General features: G+C 38.7%; 1 protein-coding gene across 4 annotated transcripts in view; it reads right to left on the reverse strand.

Moving 5' to 3' along the window:
- LOC100542338 (clathrin heavy chain 1) overlaps nucleotides 1-16,433 on the reverse strand; it is a 41,025-nt gene that overhangs the window by 9,229 nt on the left and 15,363 nt on the right. For all 4 annotated transcript variants that reach the window (XM_010719946.3, XM_010719947.3, XM_010719948.3 and 1 more), the window contains exons 3-25: nucleotides 15,660-15,928; nucleotides 15,218-15,379; nucleotides 14,311-14,424; nucleotides 12,810-12,983; nucleotides 12,303-12,500; nucleotides 11,695-11,895; nucleotides 11,421-11,573; nucleotides 10,702-10,824; nucleotides 9,805-9,942; nucleotides 9,409-9,573; nucleotides 8,811-8,991; nucleotides 8,333-8,496; nucleotides 7,216-7,341; nucleotides 6,402-6,544; nucleotides 5,651-5,885; nucleotides 3,697-3,819; nucleotides 3,193-3,338; nucleotides 2,621-2,804; nucleotides 1,875-2,067; nucleotides 1,283-1,440; nucleotides 1,026-1,190; nucleotides 506-613; nucleotides 1-168 (exon numbers count right to left, since the gene is read on the reverse strand). In XM_010719946.3, the coding sequence (XP_010718248.1) occupies nucleotides 1-168; nucleotides 506-613; nucleotides 1,026-1,190; nucleotides 1,283-1,440; nucleotides 1,875-2,067; nucleotides 2,621-2,804; nucleotides 3,193-3,338; nucleotides 3,697-3,819; nucleotides 5,651-5,885; nucleotides 6,402-6,544; nucleotides 7,216-7,341; nucleotides 8,333-8,496; nucleotides 8,811-8,991; nucleotides 9,409-9,573; nucleotides 9,805-9,942; nucleotides 10,702-10,824; nucleotides 11,421-11,573; nucleotides 11,695-11,895; nucleotides 12,303-12,500; nucleotides 12,810-12,983; nucleotides 14,311-14,424; nucleotides 15,218-15,379; nucleotides 15,660-15,928 (3,791 nt within the window). The remainder of the gene's footprint in view (nucleotides 169-505; nucleotides 614-1,025; nucleotides 1,191-1,282; nucleotides 1,441-1,874; nucleotides 2,068-2,620; nucleotides 2,805-3,192; nucleotides 3,339-3,696; nucleotides 3,820-5,650; nucleotides 5,886-6,401; nucleotides 6,545-7,215; nucleotides 7,342-8,332; nucleotides 8,497-8,810; nucleotides 8,992-9,408; nucleotides 9,574-9,804; nucleotides 9,943-10,701; nucleotides 10,825-11,420; nucleotides 11,574-11,694; nucleotides 11,896-12,302; nucleotides 12,501-12,809; nucleotides 12,984-14,310; nucleotides 14,425-15,217; nucleotides 15,380-15,659; nucleotides 15,929-16,433) is intronic.

A 16,433-nucleotide genomic window follows, 5' to 3' on the forward strand; every position in this document is an offset into this window, starting at 1 on the left:
CTTTGGAATATTAACTCTAGACCAGAAGAGCTCCAGATGTTCCCTCATTTTCTGGGGCTTAAATTTGGAGTATAAGATGGCGAGTTCAGTAAACATTCCCATGTGAGCACGCTCTAGGCCCAAGGCAGCTTCCAGAAGGGCAATCAGTTCTTCGAAGTAGCCACGATCCTGGATATTAAGAAAATAATTGTTAATTGCAGATTTATGGCCAGCTACCACTAAAAGCTTAATTCAATCAGCTCTCCTTCCCAAATGAGTTTTTAAGACACTACTCCAGTGAGGCAATGAAATTGCAAAAGGTGGGAATCTGAAAACTACCATCCTTATATCATTTACTATTAAAAAAATTAAATGCAACTATTGCAAAATGGAAAAAATGTATTCAATTCACTTCTTCAGTCATTAAAGATCAGTCTCACAGGGTGTCAAGTTTTAGCTGTGACTGTTTTATTAGCAGATATAAGCAAGCCCTATAAATTTTCTAGGGCATAAACAGTGATCTAACCTGATAGTAACTAATCAGCTCTTCAAGTTCATCAGCATGGATGACTATGTGCAAGCCACATATCTGTGCCAAGCGGAATTCTCTTCCATCCACACAGGCAAAGCATACCTGCAATGAGAGGTAACAAATGGTGAGTTCACAGCAGAATCTGCAATGCTTACATCAATTCCTCATATCAAAGAACAAAGTTGATTAACAAAGCTTTACCAAACTCAAGGTTTACTCCATTTCCAAGCAGGTATTACTATAATGATTGTTCTATCATTGAAATCTGTGCCATTCACATTTCACACTATTATAAAAATCCAGTTTTCTAATTTTGGGGAGGTGACAGCTGATAGATACAGACATGCACTGCAGCCAGAAATGGTTAGCAAGTCACTATCAGAGATCATTGTAGATGAACATGAATCAACTGTTCTTTAATTCCCACATTACTGACAGAGCAAAGGAGTCCAGTTATGCTCAAAAGCAATACCAGAACACATTCTATAAACAGAAAACACAAGTTTAAAATTACCTCCTTCCAAGTCCTTGTGCTGTTGGCTTTGCGGCCACTGTCCACTGCTGCCTGATACTCTCCAAGGTGCACCAAGGTAGATGCCAAGCGAGCAAAGTTAGATACATTGTTATAAAGTAGTTTTGCTGCTTCATACATATCCTCTTCATAACAACGATCACCAACCTGGATTAGAAGTCCGAAGTAAGCAGGGGTAACAGCAAGAATCAAGTCAGCTAAGCAGCAAGTCAGACATGCGAAGAGTGATCAAGGCATACCTGCTGTATATGGGCATTATTAGGGCCGCTAATAAATTCCTCCAGTTCTGAGAGACGATTAGTTTTTGCAAAGGCAAAAATAAGTTCTGTCTCTACATAAGACTCTCTAGCCTTCTTCCTGGCCATCTGCAAGAACTTGACTAGGTCCTCCCAGTTATCTTGAAGAAAGAAGAAACGTTTAATGCTCTCTATTTAGTTGTTCTGTATTGCTTCCCTTGCCCACGTTAGGAACAGTTTCTACTAGAATACTCTGTGATACTGATACTAAACCATTCACACTTGAGATAAGATATTCCCCACTAAACAATGGGCCACCTTCACACAGCCAAATTCTGCCATACAGCTAAATCAATACACTGTACTTGGCTGTAATTAGGCCATAACTGTCTAAATTATCACTACACAAAGGTCTCTCTTTGATGTAGCAACACAGACAACCTTTTTGACAGGAATCTCACTAATCCATAGATTAGCTGATCCAGTTTACTCTGAAACATAATTTCCAAATCTCAAGAATCCTTACCGCTTAAGGTAGATGAAATAACCCAATTCATATCTGAGCATCCTTAAGTTTGAGGATGATTTGGCTTACCATTTCTATTAGCTGCTTGAACAACTTCCATGTAGGCAGATGGATCATCTGCCTTTATATAGGAGTCAATGGCTTCTTTTACCAAGTTTTTCTGCAGCTGCGCTCTGGCTAGCTGGCTCCATACTGCTGGCTCATTACATCTCTCTGCAAATTCATAAGCACGGTCTAAATTCCCAATGTGCTCAATCAGCACCTGTTTGAAGTCGAAGTTGCAAGTTATAATAAAAATTTTTAAAAAAAGCCTTAAATTGTCCTTCTTCAAGCATACAGGTTGTTTTAAGCAAGCAATGCAAAACTAACTGCCTTTAGAAGAAGTTATTTCTATCCAGTAAAGTAGAGGCAGCAAGAATAAAACTCCTGCTGCTATCATTTCTCTTCTGCCTTGAAATCAGTATGCTTTCCTGAAGATAACACCTGATACTATTCAATTCTCCTACCCCCTTCAAGTGTAAGGTTCTGAGGAAGCCACTCAGAATCAAACACAGCACACATGCAAGTAGCACAATACACAAACATTTTTAATTAGTTTGAACAGATATGCATTTGAAGTTATTACTTTGAATTTGTTATGCTATTCTTCAGACACATTCCCACTTCTCCTTACAATCTGATATCATATAGGAACCATACTGTTACCTCTCAGAGATTTAAGTTACAGTTGGTCTGGGAGAATCAATAATAATGTACTTCTTCCCATTCTTTCTATTACTAGCATTCTAAACCTTCATGAGTATAGAACTGCTCACCTGAATTGCTGAAGTATTAACATCAAATTTTCTGAATATAGCAAAGGCTTCTTCGTACAGCTCATTACTGATGGCAATGTTTGCAATATCTGGAGCATCATAGTTATCCAGTCGATTAATGTATTCCATTACACGAGTGCGGTCAGCCTTAATGGCAGTCAGGATCAGCAAATTCTGGAGATTCCTTTAACAAAAGGCATAGGCAGTGCAAAATAACACCTTCTTAAGTGACATGTATTGTACATGCAACAAAAGCAGCTACATACAGCTGCTTGCCATTGATAGCAACAACCTTTCATCCCCGGATTGATAAGTATTGATATTTGCCTTGCAAAAGAAATGGATCGCCAGTGTTGGTGCTGTTCTCTTTCAATAGATCATTGCAAATTGAATAGCATGGACAAGCTTTACATTTAAAACACATAACGTCTCAAATTCTGCTTTTTCACCTGACAATTCACATTTAGGAGTGTTTAGGTCTTAGATCCAAGAAATAACTTGGATTATTTCACAACCTAAACAGACATACTAAATGTGCTAAATTTGGGGGGGGAAAAATGCTCTCTTCTTACCTGTGTTCACTGAATACAGAATTATCCAAGACAATTTTTTCCAATAACTCAATTAATTCATTTGGAAGGTCTGCAGTCATGAAGGCTTTCACAGTGACAGAAACCTCCTCTGGATCCTGTGTCTCTGATAAAGCTGTTTGGACAACCTGGATTTGAAAGTGGGAGAGTATAAGCCTTTCCAAAATGACATTTCAGTGAGCAACAATGTAATGTTTCTGAACTGACATCCTCAGTAAGAAGGAGCTACTTCTGAAGTGGATATGGCTATTAAAATTGCACTTTCAGAATGCATAGCAAATGAAGTAGAGGCACATCACTTCATAGGAACAAGCAATATCTTATTAAGTTTTCTGACCATGAAGTTCTGAGGTAATACTTGACACTCAAACTCTTAAACTTCCGCACAATTGAGATGAGGCCTCGTGGGAGAAGCCAGTTACTTTAACGTTCCATATTGGGTCTGAGTAATTCTTATACTGAAATAGCTTATCCTTTGCAACGTACTTGGTCAATAAGCTGGCGTCTGAATGGGTTGTTTTCTTCTAGAACATTTGCCCAGAGTTCAGGGTCCTTCCTGCGTACTAGATAGCGAGCCTCACTCTTAAATAGTGAGTTCTCATTGCATACCTGAAGGAGAAGATGCAAATATTAGAATTAAAATTGAGGATAAGTATCACATGACAGGGTTAACTAGCTATGAGTCAGACATTCTAAAAGACTGACTAAAACTAGATGCTGACCAATGCTAATGCCACAAAGTTCTTACCCAACCTTCGATCTGGAAGGCTCATAGAGAAGGTCTCCAGAAGAATTCCTATAGCTTCTCTTGGTTTTGCCCGACACACAAATACTGTGACAGTGGCTTCACAGTAACTATTTGCTTCTGTTTGAAGTGAAGACCTGCAGAAGCCTGAAGAACTTAAATTTTAAATCTAGAAAGGGAGTCACTTACTTGGGGAGCGTAAATAGTGAATTGAGGAACGGTGCTTGTGTTTAAAGCCAGAAATAGGTTACATATTTGGTGTCATTAATTTTACTCTAGAAATGTTCAGAGTAGCAAGTCGCTAGGTTTCCCTTGTTAAAATACCAATAAATGTGGAATTTCCTACAGAAGTGCAACAAGTAGCTATGAATTATGACCCTATTAGTGCCACTAATTTATATTGCCAGCTGGAAGAGTAGAAACCTGAAGGCCTATTCACTTTCTTCTACCAACAGGTCATACTTTGTTAGTACCATTATTAGCTCTTGAAAGTACTTTGTTGTAAGAAAATTAGTAGTAGCTCACTTTTATTTTTCAATATACATTTGTAAGTTGCCTAGTTACAGAAGTTGAGCCCATTCCCAGGAAAGAGCAATGTTTTAAGTATAGTTCATACAGAAGGAGGAGTGTTCATACACATCCAGGAAGTTCAAGCTTATCCTAGCAATATCTCCTATCAAAACAATTGAGAGCCACCTTTGTATCCTGAAGTAAGAAATGAGCTGGATACAGCTAGTTACATTTTTAACTTTACAGCTACAGAGAAGGTATCACTTCAAAAATAGTTGCTTCAGACAGGGAAGTTATCTCTTTTCAGAGAAAAACTAGATAATACCACCATTCTAACTGCCACAGTGCAAGTCCTGTCAGGAAATAACATTTACTTCCTTTTTTAAACAGGGTAAGAACAAATCAGTTCTTACCCCTACACAACTGACAGTCTTTGTATGTACTATCACAGAAATGCAGGTAGGAGAATGCTTTCTTTCACAGCAGTCACTAGCATTGCAGTCTGACATTAAGCTCTAATGCTCAGTATGAGACACTACGTGTCTGGAGAACCATACAAATTTCACTTGTCCCTGAACTTCCAAGGGAAGTTTGAGGAATGAATAAGTTTTAGATAGGAGAGGAATGCTATCTGAACTGGTCCTTGCAGTTGAACTGTCAACATTTATTCTTCCTTGTTCTAGCTGTGCATCAGAGCAGCTCTCTGAAGGTCAGCCATGACAAAGGAAAACCACATTCCCCTTTCTAGTTTCAAACTGAAGTTTCAGGAAAACCTTTCTTCCTCCTGTAGTGTTAAATTAGGTTGCAACTTGTCCCTTCTGCTGATCAAGTGCTCAAGGCTCAAAACAAAAGAACAAAGATACCCTAAGTTAACAAAGATTTAACAGTTGTCATACTTATCAGCTGAGCCCAGCAAACTTGATCTAATTTTGAGCAGTCTGTGAATGAAAAGCATAAATAGCACCTTAAATCTGCAATTACATAATTTTAGTTGGGACACAGAGCATTATAGTTCCTTGTTATGACAAATGTTACTGCCTCCATGCAGAAGATTCATGTCTATCTCAAATCCTGAGTGAGGCTGCAAGACATGATTCTGCAAATGTTAGACAAACTGCTAACTCAGCTTTCACCTCAGGCAGCAAGTACGTTCTTTAACATGTTTATAAATGTAGTTTTGCTAACCTTTATGAGTTCCAGATCACACTGGCCCCTCTCATATGCAACGCAGGCCAGATGAGGGTCTCTCTTTTCACAGTATTTGCCAACTACACGACTGTCATAGTATGGATTCTCACGAAGGAACCGTTCTGGATTATTATTACTGTCAATGTAGATTTTGGCCAAGGCATTATGAGTCGCAGGTTCTTCGCAGCCTTCATGAATCCTTGATTCAAGCCATGGCAGCAGCAATTTAAGCCTTTGAAGAAGCAAACATTTGAGGTTTGTAAGTTGGGCTAAGGAAGCCTGACAGGTATCAACTAATATCTGGCCATATCTGACCTTCAGTTAAATGTAAGAGACGCCTGCAGGTTCCACTAAGTATTGTCATCTTTCTTTTCAACTTCTGTTCTATTACGTCTCTTAACACTTACAATCATTTTTTTCATTTTACAGGTAACTGCAAACTAGTTACAAAAGGCGCTGTGTGTCAAAAATGACACTGTGAAGACAGTTTTATCTAGATTTACTCCAAGGCACATCTCACGGATGGCAAATGTTCAAATGTATTATTCATCATGCAGTGCTGTTGGGCATTCCTATATTGCTCAAACAATGAGGAGACTTGCTAGCAAATCTAAGCTGTTTCTCTATAAAGACACACAAAAAACAACCAATATTAATAATGTATCATTCAAAAAAGCTGCATCCAACTTGGGTCTACATCAGGGTCAGGAAAGCCTGTGAATGGTGTTTACAGGTGTATCTTCATTACCGATTTCTTTTTTCCACTTCAGCCACCAGCTCATCTGTTGAGAACTGGCCTCTAACCACCATGATCAAGTTCTTAATGACATCTTCAGAACAATCCACATCAAGAAGCCCTCCAACTACTGCTGGTATGCGGCTGGGGTTCACCTAAAATAAGCCACCACTATTAAAATCAGTCATTAGTGCCCATTCCCTGTCCTCCACACAAAGTTCTAGTTAAAAGTTTAAACTATGCTTTAAGAACAGTGAATTTTAAGTTACTAATCAATTTTTACATGAATTCTAGGAAAAACTCTGCTCGTAGGCTTGTGATAGACAAGAGCTCAGAAAAAGCATCCGCATAAGCGTGAGCATGAAATATGCAGCCAGATCTGCTTTGCTTTAATTTCGGGTTTGTTTAGCTTGGAAAAAAGAAGGTAATGGGGAGACCTCATTGCATCCTTTCTCTCTGAAGGGAGATTACAAGCAGGAGAGGGACAGACTTTTTACACAGTCTGATAGTTACAGGACAAAGGGGAATGGCTTTAAACTAATTGAGGGAAGATTTAGGTTAGATATGAGGACGACATTTTTTATTCAGTGGATGTTGAGGTGCTGAAACAGGTTACCCAGTGAGGCTGTGGATGCCCCTCTTCTGGAGGCATTCCAGGTCATATTGGATGGGAAACTGGACAGTCTGATTTAGTGGGTAGCAACCCTGCTGACAGTTGGAATTAGGTGATCTCCAACTAAGCCACTCTAAGATTCCATGATTAACAAACCAAAAGGTAAATTTCTTGGAAGGAAAGAGCAACAGCTTAAAAGTGCATTTGTCTTACCTTCTGTACATAGATCTCTATATACTTCTGCAGACTATTGCGATATAAGTAGAGCACCAGGTCATGAACAAAGTCGAATCGATCACAGACAATGATCAGAGGAAGCTGGTCTGTTAGCTTTGCCTCCTATGTTTTGTGTGAAAAAAATGTGAGAAAGCATTCACCATTTGTTAAAGCATTTTCAAAGCAGTATAGCATAATTGAGTTGTTTCAGAACTAGAAATCACAAAACATTCTAATTTAAGACTGCTGAGCAAACAATTAACTTCAAAAGCAAGTTAACCACTATGAAAATCATATGGTCAGTCTAGCAATTGAGTTTTAAATTTAAGCTCTTCAAACAAGTCACACATTAGGCCTACATCCCTAGCTTCAGCAGGACTATCTATTCACATATCCATTCAGAAGACCATTATCAGGCCAAGAACTTAGTGCATAAACAAAATGGCATTAAAATCCCACTTTACCAGTCACAAAGTACGCAAAGCATTATGACAGTTGACTCTGGTTTTACTGAGCTTTGTCTAATCAATGCCTTTGCTAAAGTTTCAGTTGAATACTTCAGCATATTACTTCTTTCTGCCAACACTGATCCGTCTACTGTAAGGTGAAGATAGCTTGTACCCAACTCAATCTCTGTACACCAGTTGAAGGAAGAGAGCGGTGGGATTGGGATGCTTACAGTCCACTCAGTCACAGCTCCAAGCTGCTCAGACACTGCAGCAGTGTCTAGACTAGCAAACAAAAGGAATAAAGGCTGGTATGCAACAATCCAGCTGTTTAAATTGACATGTTTTGGATCATGCCAATTCAACACCATTAAAGCAACTGATGAACAATATGTGGGCATGAGGGAAGGTTGATGGTTGGACTAGATGATCTTTCCGTTTTTTTCCAACCTTACTGATTCTATGGGTTAATTGTAAAGGAACTGTGGTTTTTTCAGAGATAGCCAAGGAGCTACTGCATACCTGGAAAAGGACTGGATTCCTATTCCAATTACATAGTTGACTATTTATAGCCACGTCAGTTAAAACTTGAGTTGGTATTCTCCCCCCTTTAGAAGACTGAAGTTCTGCTACTCTACAGAGATTGATTTGTTGGACAGAGAATTTACCTTCAGAAAGTTCTTCACCCGTTCTGGGTTATAGCAGTTACTTTCACGGCAGATTCTTTCTACTTCCTTTATCTGACCAGTTTTGCAAGCTGCCTGGATATATTTGAAGTGAACATCTGGATCCTGGCTGAAGTTTACAATGGAACCCAAGAAATAGAACAGTCCTAAAAAGAGTTACATTTTTAATCCAGTTAGAAAGACAAGTCAAGTAAGTACAGACTTATGAACTTCATTTTATAACTTAGTTCAACATTGCTAAGAGTAGTTTTTATTTAACTACAGGAAAGCCAGTTTTGGGGTTTTTTTACTCCTTTCCAGATTTTTCTTTCTCTCTAAGAGAGGGCTAAAAAGCTTTCTAGAACAAGAGTTATCCCAAGAATGCACTTGAATAAAGGCATTCTAGGATCCAACCAAGTGAAAGTACCTTTCCCATAAAAGCTGAGGTCCTTAGTATCTGCTCTTCCTTTTAATACTGTACCTTCATAGCTTTTGAAAGATTCAAAAAGCTCCACAAGAGACTGGGTGCCAAGCTGCTCATGATATTTAGAAGCAACCTGTACACAGAGTTGTAAGTTTTGCCTAATGTTGGCTGACAGCATAGCACGCAAGCATTCTACAGAGTCTTCAACAGAGAGAGAGCCAAAGAAATTCACAAGCCACTGCGAAGAGAAAGAAGCTTTACTCAGTAAGTTATAGAGGATTCAACCAATTTTTAAAAATGTGACAATTAGTCAGAGTTTCTACCCCAGCTACTGTAGGTAAATCTTTCACGCAGTAAGACTGAAGACTTGAAATGAAACAGACTGACAGACTCATTTTTTACAGCTAGAGCAAAAATGCAGCTTGGCAGACTTGAAACGCCCACGCAGGAAACTGAGGGCAAACTTAAGCCATCAAAAGTATAGACTGAGGTCTAGTAATTAACTGGATAAATGTTATTGAGTCACAGTTACACGTGCTGCTTAGGTACCTACAAAACATCTTAAAGCTGCTGCAGGAATTTTAGCAGCTACTGGAGTGCTAAGCAGTGGTCACTTCAACTACAGAACCTGAGGCTTTCATTTGCACAGACTTACCTCAGGATTCAAGAGATGAGTATGAACAACAGCACGTTTAATATCATAGAGATCAGTGTAGTGTTCCAAAGCTCGCTGGAGCAAGCCTGCCTTTTCACATAACTGGGCAATATGAGCACGATCATAGTGTGTAAACATTTGGTTTCCAAGGATAGCATCTGCAACCTAGGAGATTAGATTCCATATGCAGACAGTTAGAAAACCACAACAGCTCAGACTAAAAGTTGTTGGAGAGACATAACAGTGACTCACTCATAGTCTTTCATGTTGGTAAACTATATATAGACATCAGTATCAGACATCAGATGGTTGTAAGAACTTTAGATGCAGAATATCAGCACAAGCCTTCTGATTTTTCCCCTTCATTTTTTGGAGGAACTAGGTTAAAAGTCTTACCTGTGGGGCATGAATCAAGTTCATTTCCAGCAGACGAGTCTGAAGGTGGCCTTCTGCTGGGCGGTTATTTTTCAAAGCATCCAACAGAAAGGATGTGCATTGCTGAATAAGACTGTTCTCCATGAACACATCCACAATCTGTTGACAATCATGAAGTTAGAAAAGGGAGTCTATATATACACATTTTTATATATAAATATTTATATTTTTTATCTGTATACGCTAATAGCCTGTCTAGAAAGGCAGCTCATCCTAGCACTTAATATGCTATATTTACTTTTTTTAATCATAAGACAATAAAGATGACAAAAATTTCACACTTTTTCTCTAGAACTTAAGGTGCGCACTACTTTGACCTATTATGCCAGACCTTGCCACCAACTATTTAGTTTTAACAAGCAAGCAAAGCCCATCCTTTCTTTTCTGATAGGATAGTTTCTGCAAGAAAAGTTAACCCTTTCCTTTTTCTAAAAAACTTCACTTATTTAATAAGGTAAGTTGTTGTCTGATGATTTAATCACAAGTGGCCTCTGTGAGCAAGTGCTCATTTTAGTGCTCATTTATTTCCTATAAATCCTCTGCTACTGTACCTCTGCTACTGTAAGAGTTCACACACACTCTACTAGAGTCAGCAGGAGCTTTCTAAACTGACAGTAACATTCTTCATTGCTTAGACTAAGACTGCGGCAGATTCAGGATCAAGATTATTGTAATAAAGACAGCTTGCACAAGAACTTTAGACAACACTTGCCTCCAATGGCAACCAAACTTGACTAGTTTAGTCCCTTTTCTAACCAAGCCAACTAAAGATCTGAACTGGCCTTACCAGTTCCCAAAACGGTCCTATGCTATTACCTCTGTCTAGAAAGAGACCAGTGCTCTTGTTGTAGGCATCACCTGGTTAATGTTAGCCAGAGGCTCCTCATCCTGTACCAGCATCTGAGAGAACTGCAGGCCCTGCTCAGGACTGACTCTCATCACACTTCTCAGCAAGAAGATCCAGTCTGGGGTATAGCCAACCTAGAGATTTCAGGAAGAGTCACGCATGTCTGGAAAGCTTTAAATATTTTAAGCCTTCTAAATCTGTAGCGTAAGTGCTATGAGCCACACTGAAGCTTGTAACACCCATTCTCCATCTTCCAGGAATTCTCAGACAAAAGCATTGTTTGTATGTCAACACAAATTCATTATTTGCTTATTTAGCAACTGAACTTACTCAAGGGCAATTTTCTTGTTGACTCAGAAAATTACTAGAAACAAATCAAGAGGCTCAAGGCATTATCATACACAATTTATAAGCACACATCACACAAACTACTTTGTAATTCTGTCAAAAAAAATCTCTTCCTTAATGATTTAAGGAGAGTCATTTTTTATAATAAGCTTGAGACAGTTCATAATTTGATAGTATACAGAATTCTGGAGGCTCTGATTTCAACTTTCATAAACCATACCCATTAGACCTTAGTCACATACTATGAACTCTACTATTTCTTAATCTTTGCTACTTATCCTGTTTTTGAGTAAGATAAATCAAACCTCTCATGGAAGGTAACTTGAGAATGTACACATTAAACATAAGATAGAGTCCAGCAGCTTGTGATAAACAATTTTACCTTTTTAGCATACAGTACTATTTTCTGGAATTGACCAGTTTCAGCAAAGCACTGAATCACTTTGTTTGGCACATTAGCACGAAGATAGACACTGAGCGCAAGGGTTGGGTCAGCTGTCTTCACCAAGTCTCCCAGCTCCTCTGAACACTCCAGCTGAAGACAAGCGATATTTTGTCAAGCACAAGCATCCATATATGTAGTATGAACGAAAGAGTCGTTCACACTCAACTGTTACAACGCAGTTGAATTAAGTTAGCATCAAGATCAAGCCTACCTTGTCTTCCTTCAGCCATTTCTCTAGCAGCTGCTTGCGGCCTTGCTGTAGAACAGGGCGACAGAGCTCCAGAGACTCAAACTTGTTCAGCTGTCCCTGGTCAAGCAATATTCCAAAGTATTGGAGCAGTGGAGAGGCATGCCCTGGCTGAGCTGGTACACTCTGAAACTTCCTGATTGTATCACTGGTACGTAGAATTCCCTGTAGAGGCACATGATACAGAGAAGTAACATTTAATTTGTGAAAGCTGAATAGTGTTAGAGAAAACAACAACCACCACCACCACCAAAGCAGTTGTTAAGTTCAGCTATACACTGAAGGGTATAGCTCTTAATCTTTCAGGGTGGAGATTTTAATCAAACCTAAACCAAAGATCTTCTAGAAAGAAGTCAGTGCCCACAGCTAGTCAAGTCTGTGTTGGAAAAGTATGGCAGATGCTCCTCAATGCTATACAGGAGAATATATTAGACAGAACAATGAAGTGAACTACAGAGAGCTTAGGTTAGCATTGAAGCATTTTAACTTTTGAATGTCAAGTGCTGAAGTGCAAGTCAACTAAGCTAAGGCAATCTAGATGGATTCTAACCTCTACCCTTAGAATAACTCACCTTTGGTGCAGATGCAGCTACTTTAGCAGCATCTGCATAGCTTCCTTGAGCAAACAGTGTGTTAAACTTTCTGGCAAATAATTCCTCTGCACCAGCAAGATTACTACGTATAGCCATACGCAGACCCAAATCAGGATTCTGGAGAACATTTGTAGCATAGTTCACAATGTTGTCTTCCTCAACACATACAGAAAGCACCTGGAAAGGATAAAAGCCATACCTAAGACCTACTGTCCTTTCCAATACTACTGTACATAACACAACAACTGAATATCTATTCAGCCTGTCAGCAAAGCAGCAGATTACTCAAAAAGAAAACAAGTCAGTTTCTCCTTTCAAGCAGTCTGTGCTAGGAGAGGTTAAAAAATGGATTAAAAAAAAAAAAAAAAAAATCAAGTAGTTACTCAATCCCTGAAACGATGTTTCTTATATCAAGTCACTCATTAGGTTTACTTACATTCCATCTCAGCCTTAGAAGACTTAAAAACAGACTACTGGATTAGTTACCTGTCCTTTTTTGTTGACACCAATAATGCCTGAGGTAGGTTCATGAGAAGCTGTGACAAAAATAGTGTCGGCACTAATACGGTTCATGTAGATGCAAACTCCAGACTCCAAGTCATACACATGAATATATCCATACTTTGTGATCAGGTAGATAACACCATGCTTAATTCCAATCTGTCAAAAGATAATCTTTTACTAGTATAGACTAACACAGCAACAGTTAAGACAACTGCCTTTAGCCTAGTCACAAGACAGTACTGCAATGACATGCCTTTGCACTAACACTAGAAACAAATACAGCTTCAGGCTTCTTTGTGCAATGAATGGCTCTGCTAGCCAGTCAGAGCCATACCTCCATTGAACACATGCAGAAGGAAAACTAAGATTCATCTGCAACAAAGACCATACTATTCTAATGAGTGAGGATGAGGGATATAGCTTGGGCATAATTAATATTCAGGTCAGATACGCCAGTACAAGTATATTTTCAGAAATCTTGTGTGATAATCCCACTCTTTTCCAGCAAGAACCAATCAAAGCACCAGCAGAACCTGAACCAGGCTCAGCTGCTGAGGACTACTGTTTAGCTAGAAAATAGGCCTTCAAGCCAATACTGTATTTAGACAGAAGTACTTCCACTTTGGACCAAGTCTTCAGAGCCCATGAAGCCTGTCATGCACACAGTCTGCATTGTTCACCTCAGTTCATTAAGGCTTATCTTGGTTCATTTACAAAGCTGGTATATTAGATTGGACAGCAGTTACATGCTCCAAGATGGTTTGTTTTTCACATGCTAAGTGAAGTTTGGTCTGTTAAAGTAACCAGTCATGTTCTTTTCCTAAAAAAACATTTCCTATTAATATCCTAAGGTACCTTCTTCTCTGTTGCTACTACAGGAGGTACTAAGATAGGGCTCTCCACTGTTTGTCTTATGATATTAACAGTAGATGAAATGCCAAGCACTGTAACACTCATATAAAGAACCCTGACAATTAGTAGACAGTTCAATAGCCTGAAAAAAAAAAACAAAAAAACAAAACAATTATCCTGCTATCAACAAGCGTTATCAAATTAGACAAGAACTTACGAGTACTGCTGTTTTGACAGACTGCTTTCAATGCTTGGTATCTAGTTACTTTCGAACTGCTGTTATTAAGACAAAGCACAAGCTCGTCAAACTTTTTAGCTATTCAAAAAGAGTTCTGACCAGTGTCAGGACATTCAACAAGAATGCAAATTATTTTTTGGTGTGGCTTTTTTGGCTTTTTTTCTTTAACACAACCAAAGTTCACATATTCAGATAAATATAGCCTACATATTTGTGTGAGAGTTACTGTTCTAATGTCTAGTATGCTTCCCATAGATCCACTAACACCATTTCCAAAGTTAGGAAGAATAGCAGCAAAGCAATTGTAGAAAGCGTGTTTGTTTTTTTTAAGTGACAGATGCCTGCTACTTCTCAGGCTATTATGCCGATTCGCTTTTTTGGTCAAACATTTACCTGCATTGCCACAGGAAAGTCTGTCTGTGCCTCAGGTGGGAAAAACACATCAACAGCTTTCTTAACAAATGGCTGATTTCCAGTAGCTGGTTGACCCACTTCAATTATGTGAAGCTAAGAAGAAAAAGAGTACATGTCACAAGATCACTGGCAAATCCAGTCACATGAAAGAAGTTTCAATCTTCAGATAAGCTGATGAAGTCATCTGTCACACTTGGCCACTAAATATCTGTCCAATCCTGAAATACACTGGGGAAACTGTGCTCCAGATTTTTAAGAGAGGAAAAAGAATAAGTTAACCAGAACTTAATAATGTAAATACCAGGAAAAGCTAAAGAATGTTTTCTATAAAAGCATACTGTATATTTCTATTTCAAGGCACTCAACTTGTTCCAGACGTTTTGAGTGAGACTTACCAACATTATCAACAATTTGTATAATATAAGAACAGAAAGAATTAAAAAAATTGTAACATGACCTCCGCCCTTTACAGACTGCTAATGAACGCTGGAGGATATTCAACTGTTGTTGAGCCTGACTATCAGTAACATGCAAACCTACCCACACCACTAAGGCTTATCCAGTCTCTTCTATTCTATAGATTTTAGACATAAATGGCTGCTTGATGACTTAATTTCATTACACAAAACGTAATGTGAGCATAACTCAGTGCTTTGATCTCAGTTCTCATTACATCTACATTGGTTCTTTTGCTTAAGTTTCACTAAAGCAATTCAGATTTTTAGCAGTTTCTATTCTATTAAAATAAAGCATTTATATACCAACTGAATATACTGCATATATGGTTCACAAGCTGTTCTTCAATCAGCTGAACAATGTGATTGCTGAAGTTCTACTAGTAATGACTTGTGCTGTACCAGAACAAGAAAACAGATGCAAAATTTACCTTGCCTCCTGCAGGACTCCTCACAGCAAAACAAAAGAGGGTGGAAGGTTTGGCATTTCCCTCTATTTTGAATTCTGCAAAAGCTGCTGCATGGCCCTCTATAGGTTGGGAGACTTTTCTATCAACAGAGTAAAGCTGCATTGCACCAACCACACGATTTTGCTAGAGGAAAAAGGAAAAAAGTCAGCTTTTCGAGATAACATTTCAATTACTTATAGAACAAGACCTTAGGGACAGTCAACTAAAAAGAGACAACTGCCTCTCATCCCCTCCACTAATGTTTTAATCATGTTAAAGGTCAGGTTATTCTTCCAAAATAAGAATTTTTGAAGCTTTGATCTACAGAAACTAAAGTTAAGAAATTATAGCAGCTATAAGTGAAGGGAAACAGAACAAAGCTCTCCTGACCATTTTCATAGCATGATAATTCCAGGTAACTTACCTGTGCTGAAATTCCTATCAGCAACAGCCATTTTTGATGTTCATCAGTTCTGTAATTGATGATTTGGCAGCCTGCAAGACTAGCATGCCTGTCAAACATCTTTTGGGGCTGAGATTCTCCCTCCATGCTCCAGTGGTAGACTGCCGTCTCTGTCACCAAGGCAACTGTATTCACAGATATCCATTTCCAAAAGATCACCTCCTCTGCCATAGCGTGAGCTTTCATTTTACTTTTCATTTCAATGTTAAAAATCTGAAGTGTTTTTCCAGCTGGTATGACAAAATCCAAGAAACATCATTGATCAATTACTGTAATAGCCATCCTGTAGTTTGCCTACTTACAATTCTGCTTAACCTGCTATTCTGGTGATCTTACAGGCAGAGTTAGTGCCATGTCACACCCAAGTGTCCTTTGATACTTGACTCGTACCAAAATGGAAACCCTTCCCAACCCTTAACTTCCTCCAGCCACGAAGCAAAAAGAGTCTTTATGGACACCTACATGACATTCCAACCAACAACTGACAAGCAAAAACATTCTGACTAACTACAAGGTGTAGTTAATAAACTAAGCACACTATTTGAGTAAATTCTGGTTTACGTAGCAGCACTGGGATATCAAATTATAGCTGTCTACTTGATGTAATTCAGTATAATAGAAAGAATGGCTCCAGTTTGCATCAATTTAGTAGCTTTTGTAGATCACCCAGTCTGAAACCAGCAGCAACAGACTTGCAAGAGCTCTTGAAATAGTGAGACCATGGTTTCTCTTTTT

Source organism: Meleagris gallopavo, chromosome 17, assembly GCF_000146605.3.
Source record: "Meleagris gallopavo isolate NT-WF06-2002-E0010 breed Aviagen turkey brand Nicholas breeding stock chromosome 17, Turkey_5.1, whole genome shotgun sequence".
NCBI classification, from domain to species: domain Eukaryota; kingdom Metazoa; phylum Chordata; class Aves; order Galliformes; family Phasianidae; genus Meleagris; species Meleagris gallopavo.